At 37.4% G+C, this 24,365-nt stretch overlaps 3 protein-coding genes and 1 long non-coding RNA gene across 4 annotated transcripts; 3 read left to right on the forward strand and 1 right to left on the reverse strand.

Annotated features, from left to right (window-relative positions):
* On the forward strand, positions 1–2,379 carry LOC149105340 (uncharacterized). Its single transcript, XM_089271561.1, has 2 exons — positions 1–895; positions 1,326–2,379. The coding sequence occupies exons 1-2, from the start codon at positions 615–617 to the stop codon at positions 1,540–1,542; spliced, it is 498 nt and encodes a 165-aa protein (XP_089127687.1). The 5' UTR covers positions 1–614; the 3' UTR covers positions 1,543–2,379.
* A 1,580-nt stretch (positions 2,380–3,959) lies between these two features.
* LOC149105341 (uncharacterized) lies at positions 3,960–5,232 on the forward strand. The gene is made up of 3 exons (XM_089271562.1): positions 3,960–4,007; positions 4,501–4,635; positions 4,769–5,232. The coding sequence occupies exons 1-3, from the start codon at positions 3,962–3,964 to the stop codon at positions 4,984–4,986; spliced, it is 399 nt and encodes a 132-aa protein (XP_089127688.1). The 5' UTR covers positions 3,960–3,961; the 3' UTR covers positions 4,987–5,232.
* A 125-nt stretch (positions 5,233–5,357) lies between these two features.
* LOC149105342 (uncharacterized) lies at positions 5,358–8,579 on the forward strand (the record flags this gene model as incomplete). Its single annotated transcript, XM_089272346.1, has 5 exons — positions 5,358–5,497; positions 6,161–6,282; positions 6,647–6,775; positions 7,298–7,485; positions 8,330–8,579. Coding segments are annotated over 5 exons (720 nt in total), but the record flags the coding sequence as incomplete, so codon positions are not given.
* A 2,715-nt stretch (positions 8,580–11,294) lies between these two features.
* LOC149105343 (uncharacterized) lies at positions 11,295–13,148 on the reverse strand. Its single transcript, XR_016201692.1, has 2 exons — positions 12,695–13,148; positions 11,295–11,461 (listed from the first exon to the last, which is right to left on the reverse strand). It is a non-coding gene; the product is annotated as an uncharacterized LOC149105343 (long non-coding RNA).
* Positions 13,149–24,365: the final 11,217 nt, after the last annotated feature.

The raw sequence follows: 24,365 nt of genomic DNA on the forward strand, positions 1-24,365 counted from the left end.
ATAAATGTTTATAAAAAGACGGTTGTTATGGCGTTTTCCGCGGAATATTGACGCTGGTTTGTGCACTTTATTCGGATTATTAATTCCACTCCAGTCCCTTTCTTTGTTTTTCTCACTTGCTACCTCGCTTTCATGGTATGTTTGCATTCATTACAGTTCGCATGGTAACTTTGGTGAGATTTCGTTCAAAAGATGGCTGGCTTTTTAGAAGATCGTATGCGTTTATTTCGTTTTTTATCTGTTATTAATTTCGTTGGAACGAGTTTTTTAAAGTTATGTTCATTTACGTCGGTTGTGAAAAGGTATGTTTGTGGCGAAAAGGAGGAAATTGTCGTTGATGGAAAGAGAAAGCGGTTGGATGGCGAGGACGAAAGTTTTGCTCGTGAGGTGGAAGGTTTTTTTTATTTGTTTCCTGAGTTTGGGGATGTGGAACGTGGCTTCCCAGATTTTCACAACTTCAGTTTGAATTCTGGGAAGCCAATGGCAACGGTGCTTGTCAGTTTACAAGAGAGATGTAGGGGCTGTAACAAAGTTTTAGCTGTCGATCCAAATACCCATGTTGTCGTTATTTACCACGAACAGCGTGGCAGCCATCTTGCTTCGCGAGTAACTAAATGCTTCGCACTTGCAAGATATATGAACACTATGGTTATTGGACGCAGGAGGGAAAGCGCCAGTTTAATGACGATTGCTTAGGCAACGAATTTTTGTTGTCATCTGAAGACACTGCTTTCCAGATGACACTAGTGAAGCAGTGTGCCAACTTTTTGATAGTGGGTGCCGTGCCATTCGCGACTTTCGCACAGACTTTCAACAGAAGGTTTGGATATGACTCAAGCTGCAAAAAGGGGCACAAGGTGACACAAAGTGGACCTGTTATCAAGCGAATGAAAAGGTATTGTTAATATGTGGTATATTTTCAGTATTTCTTTCGGACATTTTCCACAGAAACCATATTATTTTAAACAAGGGTTAGACTTGCGAACTATGCAGCTTTTCTAGATCGTTTGGGAGTTGTTAATTGACATATGATAGTTTGAATGATTATTTGTTATTGTTATCAAATGAATTGCTACTCATGCATCAATTTTCAATTTCATTTTTACATAATTTTTCTTACTATACGGTTGGTTTCTAACGGACTGAAAATTACCAAAATTATGCTTGAATTTGATCACTTAAAGGAGTAATCAAGTGTCCCCATGGTCACCATTGTGATGTGAGTAACAATTTGCCCAATAACAGAGTTGAAAGCAATTTTTTTTTATCTACCAAATTTCTTTTAAAATGCATCTCTGTAATCTTTAATTGTTTGGTTTTGGTAGAGACAAACCTTCAGAACTCACTGATCTGTTACAAGCACGCCAGATGCTAGATCGAAGACGTCTTGAAGAAGCTTTTCTATTATATGCATGCCTTGAAATCATGAAGAAATACAGTTTGCAATTAGACAGCATTTCATGCAACCGCAACGATTTGGCTGAGATCAGGGGGGGCAAGCAGCGAGGCCTGGAACCGAGTTTCTATGATCGCCCCAGTTAAGAAATTTGGCCGAGCGAGACTAAGTACTGGTTTGTGGAAAACAAACATGGCGGACTTCCGTGAAAGGGATGCGTTTGTAAAGTTTTGTAAACGTCCTACATATTTCACGTTCAAACCTCTAAGAAAAAGTTCCAGTTGCCCTACATCTAAATCTTGGACATTTTGATCGAGGCATCGGGGATAAATATTCCAGCGTAAACCTGCGAGCGGGAACTCCACAGTGTGAGCCAGATTGCAGGGATGAATATTTCATTCGAGCATTTTTTGTAGTGGTGTCCTATCAACGGGATAAACCGAAGTATTTCTATGTTTTCGGACTCCCTGATGGTAAGGGTTGCTTATTTTGAACAGCTTAACAGCTTCGTGACCCTTGTTGTTTGCGTTTAACTGACAGGGTTAAAGCAGGTTTCATATGGCGCGTTTCTGTTACCTTACTACAAGAGGACTGTTTCAGTTTCAGGCAAAGCATTTTAGCATTATTTATGAAAGTGAATGCTGGATAGGTCCCTCGGCAGAATTGAGAATTCATCACCATCTCTTTGTTTACCACAATAATTGTGTCGTTGATTGTTTTTGTTTCTTCATAGTCATCCTTAGACTTTTGTTTTGGTATTCTTGACTTAACGGCTTAAATAATGGGTCCAGTCAAGTCGTTGAAATGGAGAGTATGTAGGAAGTTAGACTTTACCACCACATTTTGTTGCTTTTTCTGTAGCCCTTTCCCTGGCACTAATTTTTTATATCACCTCTCAATCAGTTTTCAAAGGGTTCATGCTCCGCTCTTGCACTAAGAATTGTCATTCGAGACAAGTACTATTAAAAACTTCATTCATTTGACTTAATATTAGTCTTCCTTATTGTCTTATTTAGCTATCCTTCCTTTACAGGAACAAGCCATTGATAATCAACACTTGAGACCAAATTTGATATATTAACATCCTTATTCATCTTTTTGCCTTAGAGGAATAAAACAAACCTGATCCTTTGATTAGCCACTAGCCAGTTAGCTCCCAACCACAAGTTGATTAGCCCCTTACTCATGCTTAAAAAACAAGAAATATACAGCTTTTTTAATTTCTGGGTGGGGGCTTATCAACTTCTGGTTGGGGTTTAAATGGTTAGGGGTTAATAGACTTGGGGGCTAAATGACTGTTACTGATCCCTGCACTTGATGTCTTTCCTTGTTATTCTCGAAAGCCCTAAAGCCAAGTCTCAAAATTGGCCTATTTCAAATGTTGTGGAGGTTCTGTTGACTCAGGTTTCCCCAAGTTAAAGTTAGTTGTCTGGATGAATGACCATTTTACCTGCCTCCCTCATTACTAGCACTCAACTACAGGTAACATGGCTCATTTGTCTTCCCTGGGTGAGTATATGGCAGCCCGATTTTGATTTCCAGAAGTATTACAGAGCTTTCCCCCACCACACAAATAAAATTGATGCTTATCACCAGTACAAATCATGCCAAAGCATGTGAGCAGCTGCTTTCTTTATTTTCACGGGTCAATAACTTGTAAATGAAATACCTCAACCTAGTAAGGGTTCACATTGAGTCTGTGCCTAGCAAATAGTCCATTTTGGACATTCCCATATGCAGAAGCAGAAAAATGATTTCAAATTTCACATTGGTACTGAACAGGTAAGTGTGGAGGTTTCAAAACCTCCATAATTTATCACTGTATTATCGAGACATGCAAACCGGTAGCTATTTCCAATGTTGTTGACTGATCTGCAACTGCCTTCAAGTTTCATGATTTAAATAACTCGAAAAAAAGTGTTCAGACTCAACATATTACAGGAAAATCATAGAGTAAATGCGGTCTTTCATAAGAGAGTAAGTTAAGACGGAAAAAACTTTCGACAGAAAAGCTTGTTTAATGTAAGCTCCAGTTTAAAGGTACAGCTCTAAACATTTGAGAATATTTTAAAGACTTACGTTCGAAAGCTTCGCGATACGTCTTGAATGGCAGGCATGAAACAGTTCGACATCGCTATTTTCCACAGAAATTAGAGAAGAATAATTGGTCGGTGCGAAGATGGAAGGTAATAAACCTTGAAATTTCCACAGCAAAATAAAAACTTCAGCTTCGTTCTCTTTCTGAGACGGGGAAACCTCTCCAGGCAACCGAGAATGCAACCACGCTCGCCAGGAAAATATCACAAAGCTGGCCCTTCATTCCCTTAATCCTGATTGTCTCAGAGCTGTCGTAAATTGCTAACAGCGAATAAAAAGTTATCGAATCGAAGGCAAATCCTGAACAAAAATGGCGGAGAAACATGTTTCGGTTTAGTCGCGTTGTTTTCGCGTTATGCGCATGCTCGTTACGGTTCTCAAATGATTGACAGATTTCTTTACTGGGGCGATCATAGGAACCAGAAAAGCGGCGAGATCAAAGGTACGTGCCAGCCCCCCCTGGCTGAGATGATGGCTGGAAAGTTCCATGATGCCTTTGTGGAAAAATGGAGTGGTGAGTGGTTCTATTATAATGCATTTCCTGCTTCACATAATTTATGCCTAGGTAAAGTTGGTTAATGTTACCATTCTTATGCATAATGCCATTTGGCTGAAGATAGATTGTGAGCAAAGCTGAATATCAAAAGTTCTTAATTTTGAATTTTATACCACCTTCAGGATTCCATTAAAGCGAAACAAAGATAAATAATTTCCAGCACAACTGTTTTTTCCAAGCAATCTAGCTTCAGAATTATGAATTTCCTTAAGTAAAACTTGAGCTGTAGGCAATGCTGTTTCACTTATCGCCATATTGAAGTCAGAGAGTGTAGTCACATGCCTCATTTTCATACTTGTACTGAGGCGTACCTAAGCACTTCTCAACCTATGAATTTTGGTGTTTTAGTGATACACAGTACATTGTTTATTTCTTACTAAGTGTAATGCTAACTAATTTTGAAATTCTTTGAATACAATGATTACACATCTCATGTTCTATTTACAAACAGGCCATGTTTGTGACACCCCTGGATGTGGCTCAGTTCTGGTCCTTGATGGCAACATGAAAAATTGTCGTCCAGTTTGTGCTTGCCGTGATATTGGGGAGTTAAAGTTTGCTGCACTACAAGGAAGTGTGGTTGTTGGTGTGTATTTTTCACTTGAATTTTTTTTTTCTATGTTGTTCAGATATCACTATGTTGATAGAATGTACTGTATGGGCAAGTTAGTTAGTTTCATTTGAAATTTGTTTAATCTAGGCTTTGCTTCATTTCATAGGTTGCCAGAATACCCCTGCCAAGGGATTCCGTTACTGCGAGGAGCACAAGGATCTAGCACGCGAGTTTATAAATGATGAAGAACTAGTTGCTGTTGCTGAGGCAGGAAGCGGCCTTCTAATTGTCAGCATTTTGAATGAGAGGATACTACGTCAAGATAGTGCCTATGAGGTACAGTGTAGTAATCAAAATCTTTTGGAATACCAGTTAAACAACTAGCTCTAGTTCATTTCTCTAGGTGACCCCTCAATTAAATTCCCAAGGATTCTCAGGAAAGTAACCTTGTAAGAATACATGAAGCGTGTGTGATTGTGTTTTAATTAATACGAAACCTTTGTTTTGATTGAAATATGGTTAATTTTTAGTTCAATTTTCTTGCGGGGTAATCTTGAGAGCTTAAGTTTTGATAATTTCTTTTTGACTGTATTCAAAATAATTCCATGTCATAAGATTTTTTTGATAATTTCATATTTGCCATTATTGCTCAAATGTTTTGCAAAAGTAATCTTTATCGTTTGGTTACAGGTTTTGTGGTCTGATGGAAGAAGAAGTTGGTTGAAAGAGTCCAATATGCCAAAAAAAGTACTTGACCTCCACAAAGCTGGGAAGAAGATCCAACAGAGACCTGTATTCATTTGATAAATGAATTTGGCCAAACACGAGAAGAATTACAATTGTATAATGGCGCTGATGGAGGAAAGGATCCCATTATAACAAACACTGTCAAGAGGTAACACCCCTGTCTACAATATAGGGTATTTATCAATTTTATTCTAACATTGGAATTCATTATCCTTTACAAAAATGTGACAAATTAAAAAATATTTAATAGACAACTCTAAATATAAAGAAAGTGAATTTTTTAACAATCATTCCTTTCATATATATTTAATAGCAGTTTTAATTGGCCAAGGTGCACTACAACTTTTATATTGCGGTGCCTAACTGCAGTAGACAGTAACTGACATTCATTACTGATTTATAGAATTATAAACTTTCCAAAACCAAACAATTTTTAATATTCCCACCATTACATTAAATGTGAAGCTTACCAACAATGTTATATCATTTTTCAAGTAATGACAACATTGTTATTGTTAGAAACAATATTGTAGCTATAAGCAATTCCATTGTTGCAAACTTTACATTCAGATTCAATTTTGAAACTTTAATTTAGCACAGAAAAAGTATGAAAAGGAGTCACCCTGTTTTCCATTGAATATAAATGTCACATGTTGTAAATTTATCAATATGTTGTATTTTGGTGCAGTAGTAATTTAACATATGCTCTGTAAAAAACATATTTGGGGCTTGTGAAGGATAGAGGCACCAAGCTACTCCTATGCTAAACAAGTTTGTTGCACTGTAATGGATAAAAATTGAATCCTTTTAGTTCTGGCTTTGGTGTGGAGTCTTCAGAAGACAACATGGTCGCTGTTGATGATGGAACCAAACGACACTTAGTTTGTGGAACTGAAAAAGGAAGACACAAGTGTAAAAATTATAGAACTGCAGGTATTTAATTCTATTAAAATGGTTAAAGCCACTTAAAAAATTTCTTCAGACAATCTAACTTCTCAGTAATATTATGCCATAACTGTACTAATTAACAATCTTTTACAGTATGCAATGAATGGCTGTCACCATAGTACACTTTTATCAATGCACAAAGAGTTATGAGTTATTTTAAATTATTTTAATACCTGTTTATTACATGAGAAGTAAATTCATTATTGCATGTATGGAAGAATGCATTAATTGCTATATGGATTATTGATAAATTTATCAAATGGAATAATGATTCAAAGGGTTTTTGTTGATTAACATTAAACTAATTTGTTTATAGTATTCTTAAAATAAGTGATCTTTTTAAATACAGGTATCATAGTCACTGAAAGGCCTTGTTCCATTGTGGTTGATGTGAAAGAAATCTTTGGTTCAGAATCCAAGTCCCAAGTATATGCACATCTTCATAATCTTTTTGAAAACCCTTCAATGGATAAAACAAGTAAGATTTTTTGACAGCCCTTCAATGGATAAAACGAGTGATATTAAACAGCATTATCATTTATTGATACTTGAGTGCTTTAATTTAAAACAACAATCCATAAATATCTATTGTTTTCCTGTTACTGGACCTTTTTATACAGCAGATATCCCAGTTTTGTTCTGCAGCACTTTTTTAACATCTCTACAATTAAAAGCATTGCCACGGGTGAACTTCTTGATCCAGATCAAAGTACATCTTTAGTCACAGGGGAAGTTGTAAAGAAAATTTACATTGATTACATTACATTGGTGAAGTAACTTTTTTTGTTTAAAAACGGCTGTGGTAAATTTTTGCACCCTGTTTTTATAACAGTTTGTTAATATTGATTTTTTAACATAATTATTTCAATAATGTGGAAAAGTTTGCACCCTGATTTTATTACAGTTCATTAATATTAATTTTTATAACACTGTTTTTATTATTCTAATTAATTTTACAATTTGTTGACTCCTTCATTTCATTTTTCTTTTTTAATTGTAGCCACCATTTGTTATGATGATGCCTGTCATTTGAAGCGCTTTGTACAAAATCCACTACGCTCGATGAAGACAAAAATAGCACAGAAATTAAATCACCTGGAGATAGTTTGCGACAAATTTCATTTTAAAAACCACACAGATACCTGGTGCAGGAAGAATTGCAACCCAATTAAATCCCACAATCTTCAGGTAAAGATTTTATCTTTTACTAATTTTTATAACATAACTTATTTGTTTATCTATTCACTGTTAAAAATTCCAATATAGAAGTTACCATAATGAGGGTATAGTGCAGTGGTAAAGCACTGTTAAATGACTTTCACTAGTAGGCAACTGAAAATCATTGGAGTACTTAAGTCAAAAATGAAAAGATATTAATCTGGTAAATCCTAAACTTCCAATTGCAAATTATGTCCTAAATGGCAAATGGATCACTGCATCTAAGTTCTCCAAGTCTAAATCATAATGTCATTGCATAAAATATGATTATCCACACCTCCCCCCTAGAAACTACTTTACTAAGAGTTTGGAATTCCTAATTTCAGATAAACTTTATCCAATATCAATTTACTTTACCTTTCATCAAAATATTCTATCTCTAGGAATATGCACACATCTTTAGGGCGAAAAGAGAAGGCACTGAAATATGAATTATTTTCAATTACCTCAAAAAGTTTAGAAATTCCTTACATTTTTTCTTTGGTCTTTGAAAAAAATATATATCCCTAGGAATTCCTAAATCACATTCCAGATGGCAACTCTATACGTTTGCTTAAGTTGACAATAGTGTTTTTCATTGGTGCAAAGACCAAATAGAGTCCCATTGTTTCAAATAATGATTTTGTGATCAGTGTTACGGCACATACTATTAAATTAATTGCCCAAGAAAGACCAATAATAGCAATATGAAACAACAAGATCAAAATGGTTACTGTATTCAGTAACAAGTTTATAATTTGCTATTGAAGAAACAATTCAAATAATTTGTTCTATCTGGTAGAACAAATATAATTTGATTGCCTTTTTTTTACAGAATGTTAACACAGAGGTCTGCGAACAGCTGTTTTCATGGCTGTCTCAATTCTCACGGATAACAAAACATATGAATAGATGGCGATTCCTGTTTTTAATGCTTTACATTCTTGACAGTCACAATGAGGATGTCGTGAAGTAAAAAATTTAATAATGATTTACATGTATGAATTAAAAGTTTCAAATTATGGTAACATTATTGTAATCCATTTTAGTTCAAATACAATGAAGGTATATTTGCCTATTGGTAATTTGTCTTTTGAAATGTCACTTTACAACTAATTACGTGTGTTTGTAATCTTCAAAGGACTGTGAACTATTCATAAATACCTTGCAGTGAGGTCTATTCCTTCCAAGGAAAACTGCCAGAAAAAATGGCCGCGTGAAATCTACGCCACGCCCCATGAATTTCGCTTGGCTATTTTTTCTTGCCGTTTTTTTTTTTTTTTTTTTTTTTTTTTTCGCGTCACGCACGACGGATTAAGCGAAAGGGAGAGTACACGTACTCTATTGATTGCTTAGTTGGTAGAATACAGCACCGGTATTGCAGAGGGATGGATTCGAATCCCGTTTAAGTAGGAATTTTTTCAGGTTTAAATTTCCCAGCTGCTTAAGGATGTATATAACTTTGACAAGGTCTCCTTCTTATAACGAGTAGTAACAGTAGACGCAAAACCCACCAAATCGCAGAAATACGCCATTTTGTGCCGCAGAAAAAACGCTACACAACAACTGAAGTAGATTTACGGTTATTTTGAGCTTTAACATGGACATTACCCGGTACAGTTCACGATATTAAGACTCTTTATTGTTCCCATACATTTCTTTACATTTCAAATATACAAACAGGCAATGCCGTTTGTATGGGTACCCTGTGGTTTCACGGAGTCTCATTTTGGGCAATTACTAGGCCCGATTACCAGCCGCTGTTCGGGAAAGGCGCCTGCGTTCCTTCCCCGAACTCTCTTCTCGGGAAGAAACGTAGACCGGACTCGAGAAAGCGGCGGAAATCGAACCTATGCAATTACCAGCACTGCCGAAAAAAGACTTCACAAACGGGTAACGAGCCTATAGTGACAGGGGGTGGCATGACAAATAAAACAAAGTGTACTAAAACTGGTATCCGATCGTTTCGCTCACATCGAAGTCGTTTCGCCTACACGAAGTGATCGACATGTTGTTGGTTCAAGTCACGAACGTGGTCAAAATGTTTGTAATTCCAAATTCCCGAACCTTAGAATAACTCAAAACAAAAGCCATTGCCCTCCCCAGACAAACGCTGTCCTCTTCCTTCGAACTCCCGATATGTCCAATCAGTTTTGGAACTAATTTTGTGACCTTGGAGGTTCGAAAAATCGTGATTCCACTTCAAATGCATCACCTATTGAAATCTGTTAATTCAACAACAAATTGATTCCCACTAAAATTTTATGATGCATTTAACTGGAATTATTGTCATACGCGAATTTGCTCTCTGTAGGCATAATATCATCTAACTGAGGGAAATATTTTCAACTGAAATGTAGGCGATACGATTTTACGTTAGACAATTGACTCAGATAGTGTAAGCGAAACTACCACGGTCGTGTGACAAAACGACTTCGAAGCGGTACACGAAACGATTTGTAGACGAAACGAATTGTACGCGAAACAGCTGGAACTAAAAAAATTAAAACAGGGGTTTCCGTATTCTTAGTTAGTAACCACATTGCATTGTTGGTCATAGACTTTTATATTCTTGGTGCTTCCTAAAGGAGCCGTTGTTAACAGGAACTGAAGGCTGGTAATCATTTGCCTTTTTGTTTTGGAAGGCCGTTTAGATAAAGCATCTTGTCATAATCAATGTCAAAGTAGAACCAGCAATGGCGTTTGGTATCTACATTGTTTAAGACATAGTTAACTTGACGCGCCCGCTTCTCCGCCTTATCAGGTGTTGCCCAGGCTTGTGACAACAAGATCCAGGGACAAATCAGGTCTGGAGAGCAACCGTTTCCTATGCAGAACAGCATCAGCTTGAATGTTTGCTGGTCCCCAATGGGCTTTTTCCAAAACAGCAGTCTCATGTCTTCTGGCCACCTTTTCAACGGAAAGAACGCATCACCATTTAACGTTCCGAAAATTTCTCTCCGTTGTTGAACTACTTCACTAGAAGAAAGGTAACGAATTTTCTCGCGATACATTCTCAAGGCTGCCATAATGGAAGTTTCGAATTAATGATGCAACCCCATTGCACACACATTTATACTGTTTGAGATCGTTTGCCGGTATAACAACGTGCAAACATACTGATTGAATGACAATAGATCAAACACGACAATTATCACACCTACTCGAAACCATAAATTGAAAACCTTCAGATAATTTGCGCGCACAGTTCAAAGCCCTATTACACACCTAGAAGCTTTTATCCGTTCATTATAAAGAAGCTGATGCCACTTACAAAATTACGATTCGAATTACACCATAAGGAAGATGAAAACAAAAACTCATTTTCATGCCAAATCTTTAAAATTACAAATACTGATTAAAATAATGTTACACTGCTTCCAAGCAACGAATGCATTCTGTATAAAACACAATACATTAATATACACGGGGACGCTGAAGAATGTTCCAAAAATAGTAGACAACAGGATAATTACAACTCACACAACGCAGTCAAACAAACCACCTAATTAACTGCAAGAGTTACAATAAAAGTTTACGGTTAACCATAAATGCTTTTAGTTATGAAAACTAATTTTTTAGCGACTGAAATAACGGAACGGGTGAAAAATTGTCCTTCACAAAAACATGGGATGTCCCGCAAATTTCGTTCCATCTCATGGATTACGCAGTCTCGCTTTGTTAACGAATAAATGCATATCTAGTGACGAATTATACACTAAGCAGGTAGAAATTTAAAAGCCCAAAGCCACTAATACAAAGTGAAAGAACAATAGAATGCCAACATCAAAAACAACAACTACAACAACAACAGTTTAATAGTAAATTGGCACAAATACCAACTAACATACTCAACTACAGTTACTACAAAGAACATATCTTGATACTTTTCTCTTTCTGGTCACAAACAGTGCAAGACATCAGGGAGATTATACGCAAAGAAAAGAAAGTGAAACAAATGGAACGCCTAGAAAACGACAACGCTTAAATGATGAACCAAATCAATAAATAATAATTAAACCCTTTTCCATATTTTTACCTATAGTAACTGGCACCACAATTAACATAACGAAAACTTCCACAAATTACACGTTCATACCAAGTGAAACATACCCCCAAAAATTACATTTAGTGATTTGATTATTTCAATATTGAATCAGCCGCAAATTCAAAAATGCAATAATCAATTGATTATTGCAAAATTGAACCCAACTGTCTCTCCAAGAATACGACTGATGGATTCCAAGATAACATTTAATATTGATTTCTTTGCATGACTAACAAATTCAATATTCAAAGAATCAATTCATTGTTGCAGTCTTGAAATGACTGACAAGTTCAATATTCAAATAAGCATTTTGTTAATGTAATCTTTCGAGGTATGCTTCACTTGGTAGACTGTAACACTATTTGTAAGGTAATCAAACGAAGCAAGGCATATCACATATATAAAAATAATCAGCTCATAAAGATTATTACTCTGTATATAACAACATAACATTTCAAAACAGATATAGGCATCTTCAACACAGTGATGTTGTGAAATACCGACATAACAATTATGTGCAGCCCAATAATTATCTACCCACCACAAGAACAATAATTGGAAACTCTGAGCCTGGTTGAAGAAATCACAAAAAAAAAAAAAAAATCAAACAATTCTTAATGTGTTTTTTGTCCAGATATTCAGATGGGAACATTCGATAAACAAATGGCCATCCTTAAAAAAAAGGGTATTTTATGGGACTACACAATAAGCAGTTATGCATCCTTAATTATAACAATTGACATTTACGATTTCTCGTGTATGCCTTATAATATTACGAGTTTATATTTCCTATTTACGATTTAATACATAGCAAGGTGCCTAATTTTGATGAATAATGCTAGGATAGATAAAAAGCTAGACCAGAATACAAAACTTAATCCACTATGTTGTTCCAGTTCCAAATATTACACCATTTATTGCATAGTTAATTTCAAAAAAACAGTAATTAATGAGAAATGGTTCCGTAACAGTTTAAGTTATCTTAAGATTGCCTAGTTTAAAAGCCATTAAACATGCATATGTCACTAGATGTTAGCCTTACAAATATAATGATGGATGTACAGCAAATATCCAATTACAACACACTCGATACAGTAAGCTACCAATAGTGAACTGATTTATAATTTAATACAAAAAAAAATTGAACCTCACCTGTAGACATTCAGCAATGATTTTGAAACAAGGGAGACGATTCCTCAAGATTCGATCGAATCGTGTCGAATCGACAACATTTTCAACCCACTCTCAAAGCCCAGATGCGCTATATTTTCTAAGTCTCGCGCAAATCGACTTCCGGTATGACGAATCGACAGCAAGGGCCACGATTCGTCACGATTCGATCGAATCGTGTCGAATCGACAACATTTTCACCCACCCTCAAAGCCCAGATGCGCTATATTTTCTAAGTCTGGCGCAAAATCGACTTCCGGTACGACGAATCGACAGCAAGGGCCACGATTCGTCACGATTCGATCGAATCGTGTCGAATCGACGACATTTTCAGCCCACCCTCAAAGCCCAGATGCGCTATATTTTCTAAGTCTGGCCCAAATCGACTTCCGGTATGACGAATCGACAGCAAGGGCCACGATTCGTCACGATTCCATCGAATCGTGTCGAATCGACAACATTTTCACCCACCCTCAAAGTCCAGATGCGCTATATTTTCTAAGTCTGGCGCAAAATCGACTTCCGGTATGACGAATCGACAGCAAGGGCCACGATTCGTCACGATTTGATCGAATCGAGTCGAATCGACAACATTTTCAGCCCACCCTCAAAGCGCAGATGAGCTATATTTTGTAAGTCTGGCGCAAATCGACTTCCGGTACGACGAATCGACAGCAAGGGCCACGATTCGTCACGATTCGATCGAATCGTGTCGAATCGACAATATTTTCAGCCCACCCTCAAAGCGCAGATGAGCTATATTTTGTAAGTCTGGCCCAAATCGACTTCCGGTATGACGAATCGACAGCAAGGGCCACGATTCGTCACGATTCGATCGAATCGTGTCGAATCGACAACATTTTCAACCCACCCTCAAAGCCCAGATGCGCTATATTTTCTAAGTCTGGCGCAAATCGACTTCCGGCATGACGAATCGACAGAAAGAGAAACGACTCGTGTCGATTCCATCCAAAAGGGTCCTCGAATCGACATCCGGTTGGTCGAATCGTCAATTTAAAACACGAATCGACTCTAGTTGGGTGTATTGGACAACCATCTGCTTACAATTCAGGCGAAACTCAAACTAGCAATTATTTTGTTTTACTTTTCGGTCACGATAGATTGGCAAATTCCTCGCAAGCGTGTGGTAAGAGGAGCTAGGAAACCATGAAGTCCTGAAGCTCTGCTATATCTAAATATATCCAGCTAGTTTTTTGCTATGTAATGGAAAAGCTGTTATTCTTCAACATATGTGAAATTTAAAGTGGTGTAATGTACAGCTCATGTAAAAGAAGCATCCGTCGGAACACAACTTGGTCAGCGATATATATAAGCTTAAAGCGGAACATACCTAAATTCGGCACGGTCGTACTTCACTCCAACTGGAGCAGCTTACGACGAAAATACTTCATTAAGCAAAATTCCAACATACGTAAACGCGTTGAGTTGTGGGCCAAAAACATGAAAAATTTCGGGAATTTCGGACGCCATTTCCCCCGCGCGACATCCACAGAAATCCTCGCAGCATGTACGCGCGTGTGCCGCAGGCTATGGCGCAATTTGTTCTAAAAATAGAATTATTGTCCCATATCATGGGGACAACCCCAATACTTGAAATGGCGCGCGTTTACGGTCTCCGTCCCCGATTATGGCTCCTGATTTTGATGGGTAGTTATAAACACTCTTTAACACTTGATGCTACAATCATGGTATCAAAAAAAACTGCCAAATCATTGGTGAACACAGTGTTGTCATTTTCATGATGCAATAGGTTACCATAGCAGCAGAATGACCTGCTAAAAACACCCTTAATTACTGCTTTAGGGGCTTATAATTCAAAAACGGCACGGTGAAATTTTTCATATTACCAAATTTTAATGAGCATGATGCAACTTTTGGCAAAGTTTTAAAAAAAATCTGTACATAAGGTTCAGCGCAACCTTAAAGTTTTGAAAATTTAAGGTTACAGTATACCTTCGGGTCGGCAATTTTCTTCAAATTTGGATTTTTGGGTCAAAACAGTGGTCGAAGAATAATCTCTAATTTCTGAAAAAATTTTTTGAAAAAGGCTAAATATTGGCGGAGAAATGGCGGTTTTACGTTTTCACCGGAAGTAAAAGTTTACCTCATGATTGACAGCCCTATGGCGCGTATGCAGTCAACCGAGACGATTTTCGCGGGAATTACCTATATGGATGTCATGAATTGACTACTCAGTTGATCAGCATTGTTGTTCTGACTACCCACCATTTTTGATATTGTCTCTATTAAGTTATAAGTAAACATAGACCACGTTTAAACCATGGACCGGTTCGAAAAAGCGAAAACAGCGAAGAACGAATGAAAATACATCAATGAGTGAAGAAGCGAAAGTTCGCCACGCGGATGAAGCTATAGTTATCGTATAAGGCGGGCAAATAGTCGTGGTAAGAGAAAAGAAAGGTTCTGTAAAAATTTCGGAACTTGACAGCAATAACAGGAATGCTGACAGAGACTCTTCTGATGAGTCCGATATTGACGAATCGTCGGACTCATTGAGACTATTTCAAATATTATCCATGTACAGTTGCCCACACACAGTTGCTCTCCGCGCTGTCTTTTGTTTGTTTCCTTCGCTCAGCCACTCTAGCGTTCGTATCCTTTTTAGTCTTCCCCATTTTGCCAGACCAGCTTCAAGAAAAACCGAACTACAGAAAAATTATCTCTCTGCCTTCGGTTCCTTGAGCGCATTGCGAAACAAGAGTTTTTTAGAGATTCGCGCGTAAATTTCACCAGGAGGTTAACGGTAGTAAAGTTTCCCTGCACTGATTGGCTTAGTTATCTGAGAGCCCAGTTGAAGGCGTTTGTGGGCGGAGTTTGTTTGCGAAGCAGAAAATTTTTCTTAGCGCTGTTTTCTCGAATGAATTTTTTCACTTGAAGCAGACACTTTAAAGAGTTATAACTCAGAGGGAATTTGTTCAATTGCTGTTAAATTTGGACAGTGGCTAGTTTAACATATAAACTACAAAAGCGTTTCTGGGAATTGTTAATTTCGAAATACTTTTTCTTCGAGAGCGATTTTTGTACGATCACTCCACATTTTTTAAATCCTATTTCGAAAATGTTCTGTAACTTTTTACTGCAATCGAATATGCCAAAATGCAGACACGTTTTTTAAGCGCTTTGGGTCCTGAAACCGAGGAAAAAATTAAATTGGCGAAAAACGAAATTCGCTTTGACTTGTAGCTTTTGGAAGGTGATTCGGGCGCTCCCATTTAGTGGTCGTGAAAAATTCGACAATTCATTTTCTTTCAAAATTCTTGGTATAGTTTGATAGCCCGCTCCATAAGCTTTAATTTAATTTGAGTTTAGGTATCTACAGCTTAAACTGCACGCGCTACATCGCTTGCGCGCGAGACACCCCTGAAGGTATACTGTAACCTTAAGGTGGCTCTGAACTCTATGTACAGAATTTTTTAAAACTTTGCCAAAAGTTGCGTCTTATCGTGCTCATCAAAATTTAATGATATAAAAAAATTTCACCTTGCCGTTTTTGAATTATAAGCCCCTAAAGCTATAATTAAGGGTGTTTTTAGGAGGTCATTTTGTTGCTATGGAAACCCATTGTGTCACGAAAATGATAACAGCGTGGTCACCAATGACTGGGCAGTTTGTTGATACCATGATTGTTGCATCAAGTGATAAAGAGTGGTTAATAATGATCCATCAAAATCTAACTGCTGGAAACTATTTTGAGCCAACGAGCAACTGGACGAAATTGAGCAAAAAGCTCAGGCGAAAAACACCAAGAAAACAACTGAGCGGGGAGTAAGAAAGTTTACAAGGCAATCATCTGATTTCTGCTAATCCTTGTTGCTAGTCTTTTTAAAACTTGATTATATTTGACTTTTATTATTGTAAACAGCAAGGAATTTCATTTGGCTCTTGTTGAACTAATCGTATTGTAGCAACAACTTTCCATATCATAGTTTCATGCTACATCTCTGTTAAACATTTTTTCTTATTAATTTGAATGAATTTGTACGATTTGGCCTTGTGTATTCATAATAATGATAATCAAATGACTTTTGTCGGGCATATAGTTTATTTGTGTCCGTCGTAATGGGCCACAAATAAACTATATGCCCTCCAAAAGTCATATGATTGTCCTATTCATCAAAAATTTTCGCCCACGCGCGATTGGTTTTAACGCGCTGGGAATATCCGAGTGATATTCAAAACCGCGCTTGTTGCGAAAAGTAACTGAAGGATAATCACAGGAGGCACACAATCCTGTTGAGTAGGAAGAAAGTTAATAAAAGAATGAAAAGAATGAATAACATACCTTTGTCTCCTGTCGTCGTTTCTTACGCGACCTGACAGGGAAAACCGCTACCTACATTATATTTCCTTCATACGTCCTGTACAACGCTATAGCACTAAACTCGTACCAAGGCCTTTTCGCGCTGTGCAAAATTTTTTTTTGGTATGCATATATTACTGACAATGGAGGAAACTCTTTGCAGAAGTGTAGCAGCTCTCGTAAGGTTGTAATTCTCTTCATTGTTAGCAGCTGTTATTGTTTTAGGGCTAGGGGCATTGTTTCTGTTGTTTGTTCTGTTGTTCTCTCAAAGGGTATCAAACCATTCATGTGGGACCTTACAAGGGCTGCTACACCATCCACTCTTTGCCCAAACATTTTAGACGCAATTCGAAAATTCGCCTGAGTCTCTAAATTTCGCAGCTTTCAAGAAACCAAACAAACACAAAGTGGAGTCGAAAGATTCTTTTACAACTTGGTCGAACTTGTTTTCGAATACTTTTACGACAGTCGGATAATTTTAGCGTCTTTTGCAAAGTCTTTTCTCAAATTGCGTTTCGCAACATGATCGTACAGTTATCTAATTCCCAAACACGTCATCCAACGCGCGCTTGCGTATCCCTCCCTTACCCAGCACATGCTTTTTTGACATGACAAATCTTTACAAAATCCTTCCCCTGCTCTCAGTTGTTATCGCGAAATCTCGCCAAAAACGCTTCAGGTATTAACTCGCGACATTTTGTTTCTGTGTGGAGATTGGGTGACTTCGTACGCATAAGAAAATACTGCGAACTGGGGGAGGGGTTTGCAAAGTTTTGTCGTGCTCAAAAAGCATTTGTGGTAAAGGTAAACTATTTGTTATTTTCATTCGTTTATTTACTCTCTTCCTACTCAACAAGATTTTGTGCTCCCTGTGGAATTACAGACAAAACAGCCTCTATTTGGCGCTAAAATATGTCGGGATATTTGCCCTGGGACACTCTTTTCCTCAAAGGTCACAGTTTTCCTCGAGCTACGCTCTCGAAAAACTTAGAGCATTTAAAAACGATTTGGTGGGACAACGTCAAACCATACAAATATATTTTAAACCACAGCTTTTCAAAAGTGTATTGCGTCTTTGTGTTTGAGACAGAAACACTGACATGTGATAAATAGTTACCAGGCTCAGGTCAAAGTAATCGATTTGAAAATCCGTACCCAGTCGCTTGCTCGTTTATCAAATTATTTTGTACATGCAGTGTCAATAACCATCCTGACACTGCATGTACAAGTTAAATTGGCTCTGCAAACAAAGTTTCCCACTCAGAATTTGTATTCACTGGTCGATGTTAACGTCAACAATCGAAGAGAAGTGATTCTACAGACTTTCAACGGTCAGTCTTTGAAAGCGTGGAGGAAAAGGGGAAACAGAGCATAAATGCACGTTCAACAAATGTAATTCTGGATTAATTCACCTTAAGTTTACATCTTTTTTTTTTTTTTTTCAGTTAGCAAATGGCTATAATAACCCAATCTAGACGCTCACTACAGTGTCCATGATAGGTCCTTTGGAGCTGAGCCATCACGTGACCTATTTTTCATACAATTATGGGCTATAACTTAACGAATGCCAGAAATGGAAAAAAGCATGTCGAAAACATCAAAATGGCCAGGTTTGAGGCCCCCATCATTAAAGAATGAGATTTTATGACAGTCTGAATTTTCCTGACATTCTTCAAGTTATAGCCCATAATATAAAAATTTTCCTAGGAAAAATTTGGTCACGTGACCCCAGCTGCAAAGGGCATATTGCTTAGATTAACTCTCGGACATACAGTTCTCGGTAGCAGTAGTAATACTAGCCTGAAACCTGTTTGATGTCTTGACGAACTCAAAGTGACTGAGACATGCCAAATATCTGATCTTCCCCCGTAAGTATTCATCATAGGATAACGGACGGGAAGACGTCGTCTTACTTATTCTATCTCTGCGTTACGCGAAAATATCTGTAGAACGCGCCTGAAAGCGGGCTATATGAAAACAAGGAAAACCCTGTTGGGTGTTGCGATATCGGATTCCGGAGTAAAAAACATCATTATATTCATATAACTCTGATTAAGGGTAAAAGACGAGTTGATCGCAGCTCCATGTTTGGAACTTTTGAAATTGCCGAGGCGTTTTGTTGGTAATATCTACAACCTGCAAAAATTCATCACTGATGAGACAAATGCACTTACAGTTGCATTTCTTCATCAAAGTCATCTTTCTTCACATCTCATTAGCGACTCGCTTCGGAAATATCTCCCGCACTTAATATACCGCCAATATTTCTTTGATTCCCTCGAGTTATTAAAACAAATAATAAAAAAATTCGTAAAAGGGTCATTTAACAGTCCGGTATATGCCAGTTTTGGAGAATATGAGCTCTTAGAAAAGCTTGGTTCGAGGTTCCATCGTTCAATACCAGGGTTAGGGTTAGGATTAGGGTTAGGGTTAGGGTTAGGTTACGAGCCATCGCTCTCGAACGTTCCTTGTGCTAGAGTTGAGAACGTTTGGCAAGGAGGATCGATAAAATCCGTGTCATTTTAGAACGGCTTTCGAAGAAGACGCCGCCATTTTGACGGGCATGGAATGCAAGTGGATGTTTCCATGTTTATAATTTCAATAAAAAATTTTTCTCGAAACTACAATAATTGTGTGTGTTGTGCCGCCAAAGCTTCATCGGTGGCAACAAGCTTGTAAAAATGGCATTCATGTATTGAAAACAGCCGTCATAAGAAATGGTTTCTGACAGGAAAACGACTGGAAGTTTACATACAATGTATCGCGAGTACTTCGAGTCTTTTTTTCGTCTTCACACTAGGTTCCGTTAGTCTTGTTTAGAAGGTGAGAGTCTGACATTCTGTGATAGCTGAATCATGTAAGCCAATTTATGAAATGAGTTTTTTTATCGGCGTGAGAAGGCTGGAATTTGACTGAAGTGTAGGTTTGATAAGGGGCACATGTATCATGCACATGCACTGATGCCCATTTCAACAGGTTGTATGTCTCCCGGCCGTGGGTCAATGGTTATTTTATTCCTGGTTTCTTACTTAGAAGTGTTAAAGAGTTGTTGCCGTTTGTTGGACTTGGTCAAATGAAATAAGATTTGCGATCAGTGCATTATTTGTTTAAGTTGCTATGTCTTTTGATAACAGATACAGTTATCTCAATTCTGTTGTTCTTTTTTGTTTTCAGGTTCAAGAGGGTGCTAAAAAATCAAAATAATTATAACATTGTATGTGGAACTTGTAATAAACAGTAGTTTACATTTTTTCTCAATCTCATGTCTTCTTTCAATATTTGATGGGGTTCACATATTACAACTTGTAAGCGCAGTCAAAGAGACTACCACAGCCACTAGATCTAGCACTGCCACATGTAAGCACTGCCCCAGATTAAACGGCGCATACACGTTCACCGCTGCACACTTACGGGGACATTCATATGAATACATACCAGCAAAGTGGGGTCTGTTCAAATTATGGGGACATTTTCGTGTCCCCGCAAAAAAAGTCCGCTTAAATCTGTTTTTTTTTTTTGCTTCTAAACTATATAACTGGGGTCATTTAAGAGGTCCCCACAAGTTGATAAAAAATATACACAAGTTGGGTCCCCATAAGTCGGTAAAATTTTTAATCTTAGAGAAAAGTGTTGCTTTTTTGTGTAACAGATTAAACAACCCCCCTCAAACCCTAACACCACCACGGTTTTAGCGAGGATAAAAGAATAACCGAAAACACTCGTCATTTGTTCATCAATAAATACACACTGCACATACACACGAATTATGTATTTCACAAAATTTCATAAATCACAATGTCGGAGTTAAGCCAAGTGAACAAGATTTAACAATAAGCGAAAAACCAACACTATAGTTACTTCCATTTTTGCCCTCAATCTCCTTTTTAAAAAGGCTTTTAGCTGAAAACAGTATATGCAAATCTCTTTTTAAAATTAACTTGGAATTCTACTGATGCCCCATTAGGGAAAGGGGGGGGGGGGTAGGCATATTTAAGGTCGGTATATCCCACATTCCAAATATCCAAAATTCTGTTAATTTCCAATGGCAAAATTAATTTATAGCATTAATTTTTCACCTATTGTAAATATCTTGTATCTTGAAAACCCATAATAAAGCCTCTCTAATGGGTTTCCACATTAGGTCATTGAGAAAAATCTCTCTGTACATACTGACTGAAAGGAGGACAAAGACATTGCGATAATATTGTCCTTTTCTTGTTTCTTTAAACGAAACAAAACAAAAATCACGCCAGTGGCAATCGCATAACATCAGATTTTGGATCACTCACAATGCAGGGTTCATACCCTTTTTTAGAAACAAATTTCCAGGACTTTTCCAGTACTCTAAAATTCACATTAACCCTTTCACTCCCAAGATTTCAATGTTAATTCTCCTTACTGTCTGCCATACATTTCATTTTTTTTTTTTTACTTGAGTTTAACAGATTTCCAGAACTTTCCAGGACCAGCAGCCTTTTTCCAGGACTTTTCAGTTATGGGCGGTCGTCTCCACCGAAAATACAAGATTATTAAACGGCACAGACCAAACATAAATGGTTTAGTGATGGTTTGCGAAATGAAATAAATGATTGACAAATGATGCTGTCTAAATACAAATAGTTAGGTGTTCTTGTGTTAAACGGTCTACTGAAACAGTAAATGATTTAGACAATTTAGAAATGGTTCAGTCACCGATATCAAAATGGAACAAACTATTAAGAATCAGTTTATTTAAATGAGAATCCATCTGACTATGATACGCAGAATGATCAGGTCTGACAACAAACGGTTAAGTGTTCTGTTTCAAAATGGTGTAATTAATGGTGGGACGGTTGAAGTAATCGACAAATCATTTAATTCACCAAGAAATGGTTCAGCTCACCGACCAATGGTTTAGTGTAGTGCCAACTGATTTAATGCAGACACAAATAGTGCAGTACGAAGTCAAATCATTCGTGCAAACTTCAAATAGCTTAACTTAATGTTGAGCTGTTCAGTCATAGAAGGAATGGTCCAGTGTAATTAGAAATGATTGAACGAAATTAAAAGTGATTTAGCGTGGCGCGAAACGAAACAGCCTTCTTTGCCGAACCGCAAAAAATACAAAAGTGTCATGAAGTGGACAAGTCAAGATTGAAATGGATCAGTCAATGTGGGGTCTGACGTAGTGGAGCTCATGACTCAACTTGCGCCGTTTAAAAAAATAAATAATGGAACGCTGAGAAACATTGTGCCTGACTGAGAATTGGTTTCAAAAACTTGTACAACGTGCTCCATGGGTTTCGTACTTCCATTTGTGGCTCGTTTTTAGTGCAGAGTGCACTATTGGGATGGTTTGGGGGTTGACGTCGCTAAATCACTATGGTAATAAGGCACTATGGCAATAAGGCACTATGGCAATATGGCACTATGGCAATATGGCAATATGGCACTATGGAAATAAGGTGCAAACTTTAATGTTTGTTTAATTAATTAATTTCAATTAATTAATTAGGCTTGCAGTAAGGAGGGGTTAGGATGGGGGAAGGTACTTGTGAGCCCTACGTAAAATGGGTGAAACATGTACCTACCTTACTTCTTTGATCACTTCAAAAAGTTACATATTTGTTTCAGAAAGCTCCTTGGTCTCCTTGTGGTACTTTTCTCTTTAGAACAAAAACCAATATTTGCTCTAAAAGCAGGCGCAGATTATTTTACTGACGGAGAACATTTTAATTCCCAGAGCTATAACTTTTCGGGTGAAAAAAATAGTAACCAAGGTTTCCTAAAATGTAGATATTTTGACCAAATGATATATACCAGAGGCCATTTATACTAGTCAAAGTTGGCCTTTATTTGTTCCTTCCCAAGAGACACAAATGGCGGCTGTACAAATACCCTTCGTTGAAAAGCTACAAACAAAACTTCAAGAAACTTATTACACAATTTTAAAGTATAAGAATGAAATAATATTTGAGCCAAGTTTTGTTTTCATAGGATTGTTTTTACGCCCCCGCTGTTTTCGTAAAGAAGCGTGAAATTCTGAGCATTTTAAAAAACCGCCATTATATGCAAATTTCGAACTTTTTTTAAATTTTGGCCGGAAAATAAATTGTTGGAACTTTAAACTATTTTTCCTTGAATAAGTTCACCCAAAGGTATGTTTTGGCAAAATAAAAGAAAAATCGATTTTTTTTCGTCTTCCGATTCTCGACACTCTCAGAAAATCACTCTTAATGTGCAATAAGTGCATCGATAAATAAATGTAACCCCATGCCTTTAAGGCGCTAGATCATGCGAAGAGGCGCAGATATTAGCCAAACAAAGATGATTGCAAGATAGCTCATACATGGTAAGACGCAGAGCTGTGCTATTTCAGGTGAGAAGCCGCTGTAAAAAGTCATTTGTTTGTTTGTTTGTTGTTGTTGTTTTTTTTTTTGAAATAGTGAATTGGTTTCCAGATGGAGAGGTCCAACGTTTGATCATGAACCCCAATCCGCGTTGTTGTTTCCCTTCTGAAGAAAAAAAAAATGTCTTAAGCCCCTTCCCCCCATTGGTAATATGTTTTCCCGAGAATAACTCAACAAAAATACCCTTCGAGCAAATAAATCCTTGGGTTTTCATAGTTATTAGGGACTTTAAGCAGTGGGAACGCGGACGGCGACGGGGACGCCGAAACCTGTGAGAAGGCTGGGGAGAGAAGGCCGTTGTGGCGGGAATTCACAAACATTAAGCAGCACCGTCGGAAACCGCGGTTTCCGCACTGTCAAGCTTATTGACATTATTCGTCCTCTGTTTATCAGGATGAACTAGAATGACCGCATTGAAAGAAGTTCGCAATCAACTCTTGATAATCACGATAAAGGTGTGTTAAACGATGACGAACTTCTACTTTTGTACGATTTAAACCGATCGAATGATCTCGACCAACCTTATGATTCTTTTCCTGATTTTAACTTCGATGGTTTGAAGATGAGTGCCGGTTCGAATTTCGCTTCCACAAACGCAACTTGCCCCTTCTCGCTGAGTTGTACAATGAAGTAAATAAACTTATTATCAGCAGATGTTTAATCAGACTGGCGCGACAGATCAGTGCGCCGACTGATAAAGATCTAGGTAAACCACTGATCTTACGACTGAAAATGGAAACAGCTACGCAAGTTTTAATGGTGTCTACCCTTTTAAATGTGTTAGAATCTCACCATAATGAGCCATTTGACATTTGAGTACTTCTTGAAAGGAAAAATTTCGATTGAAATTCGTGTAAGTTGTCTTTATTTACATAAGCTTTCAAAAAGATATTTCACGGTACTCACATGTTCGCCGACTGGC

The sequence above is a fragment of the Orbicella faveolata genome, unplaced genomic scaffold, assembly GCF_042242905.1.
Source record: "Orbicella faveolata isolate gen_17 unplaced genomic scaffold, um_ofav_v1 contig_34, whole genome shotgun sequence".
NCBI lineage: Eukaryota > Metazoa > Cnidaria > Anthozoa > Scleractinia > Merulinidae > Orbicella > Orbicella faveolata.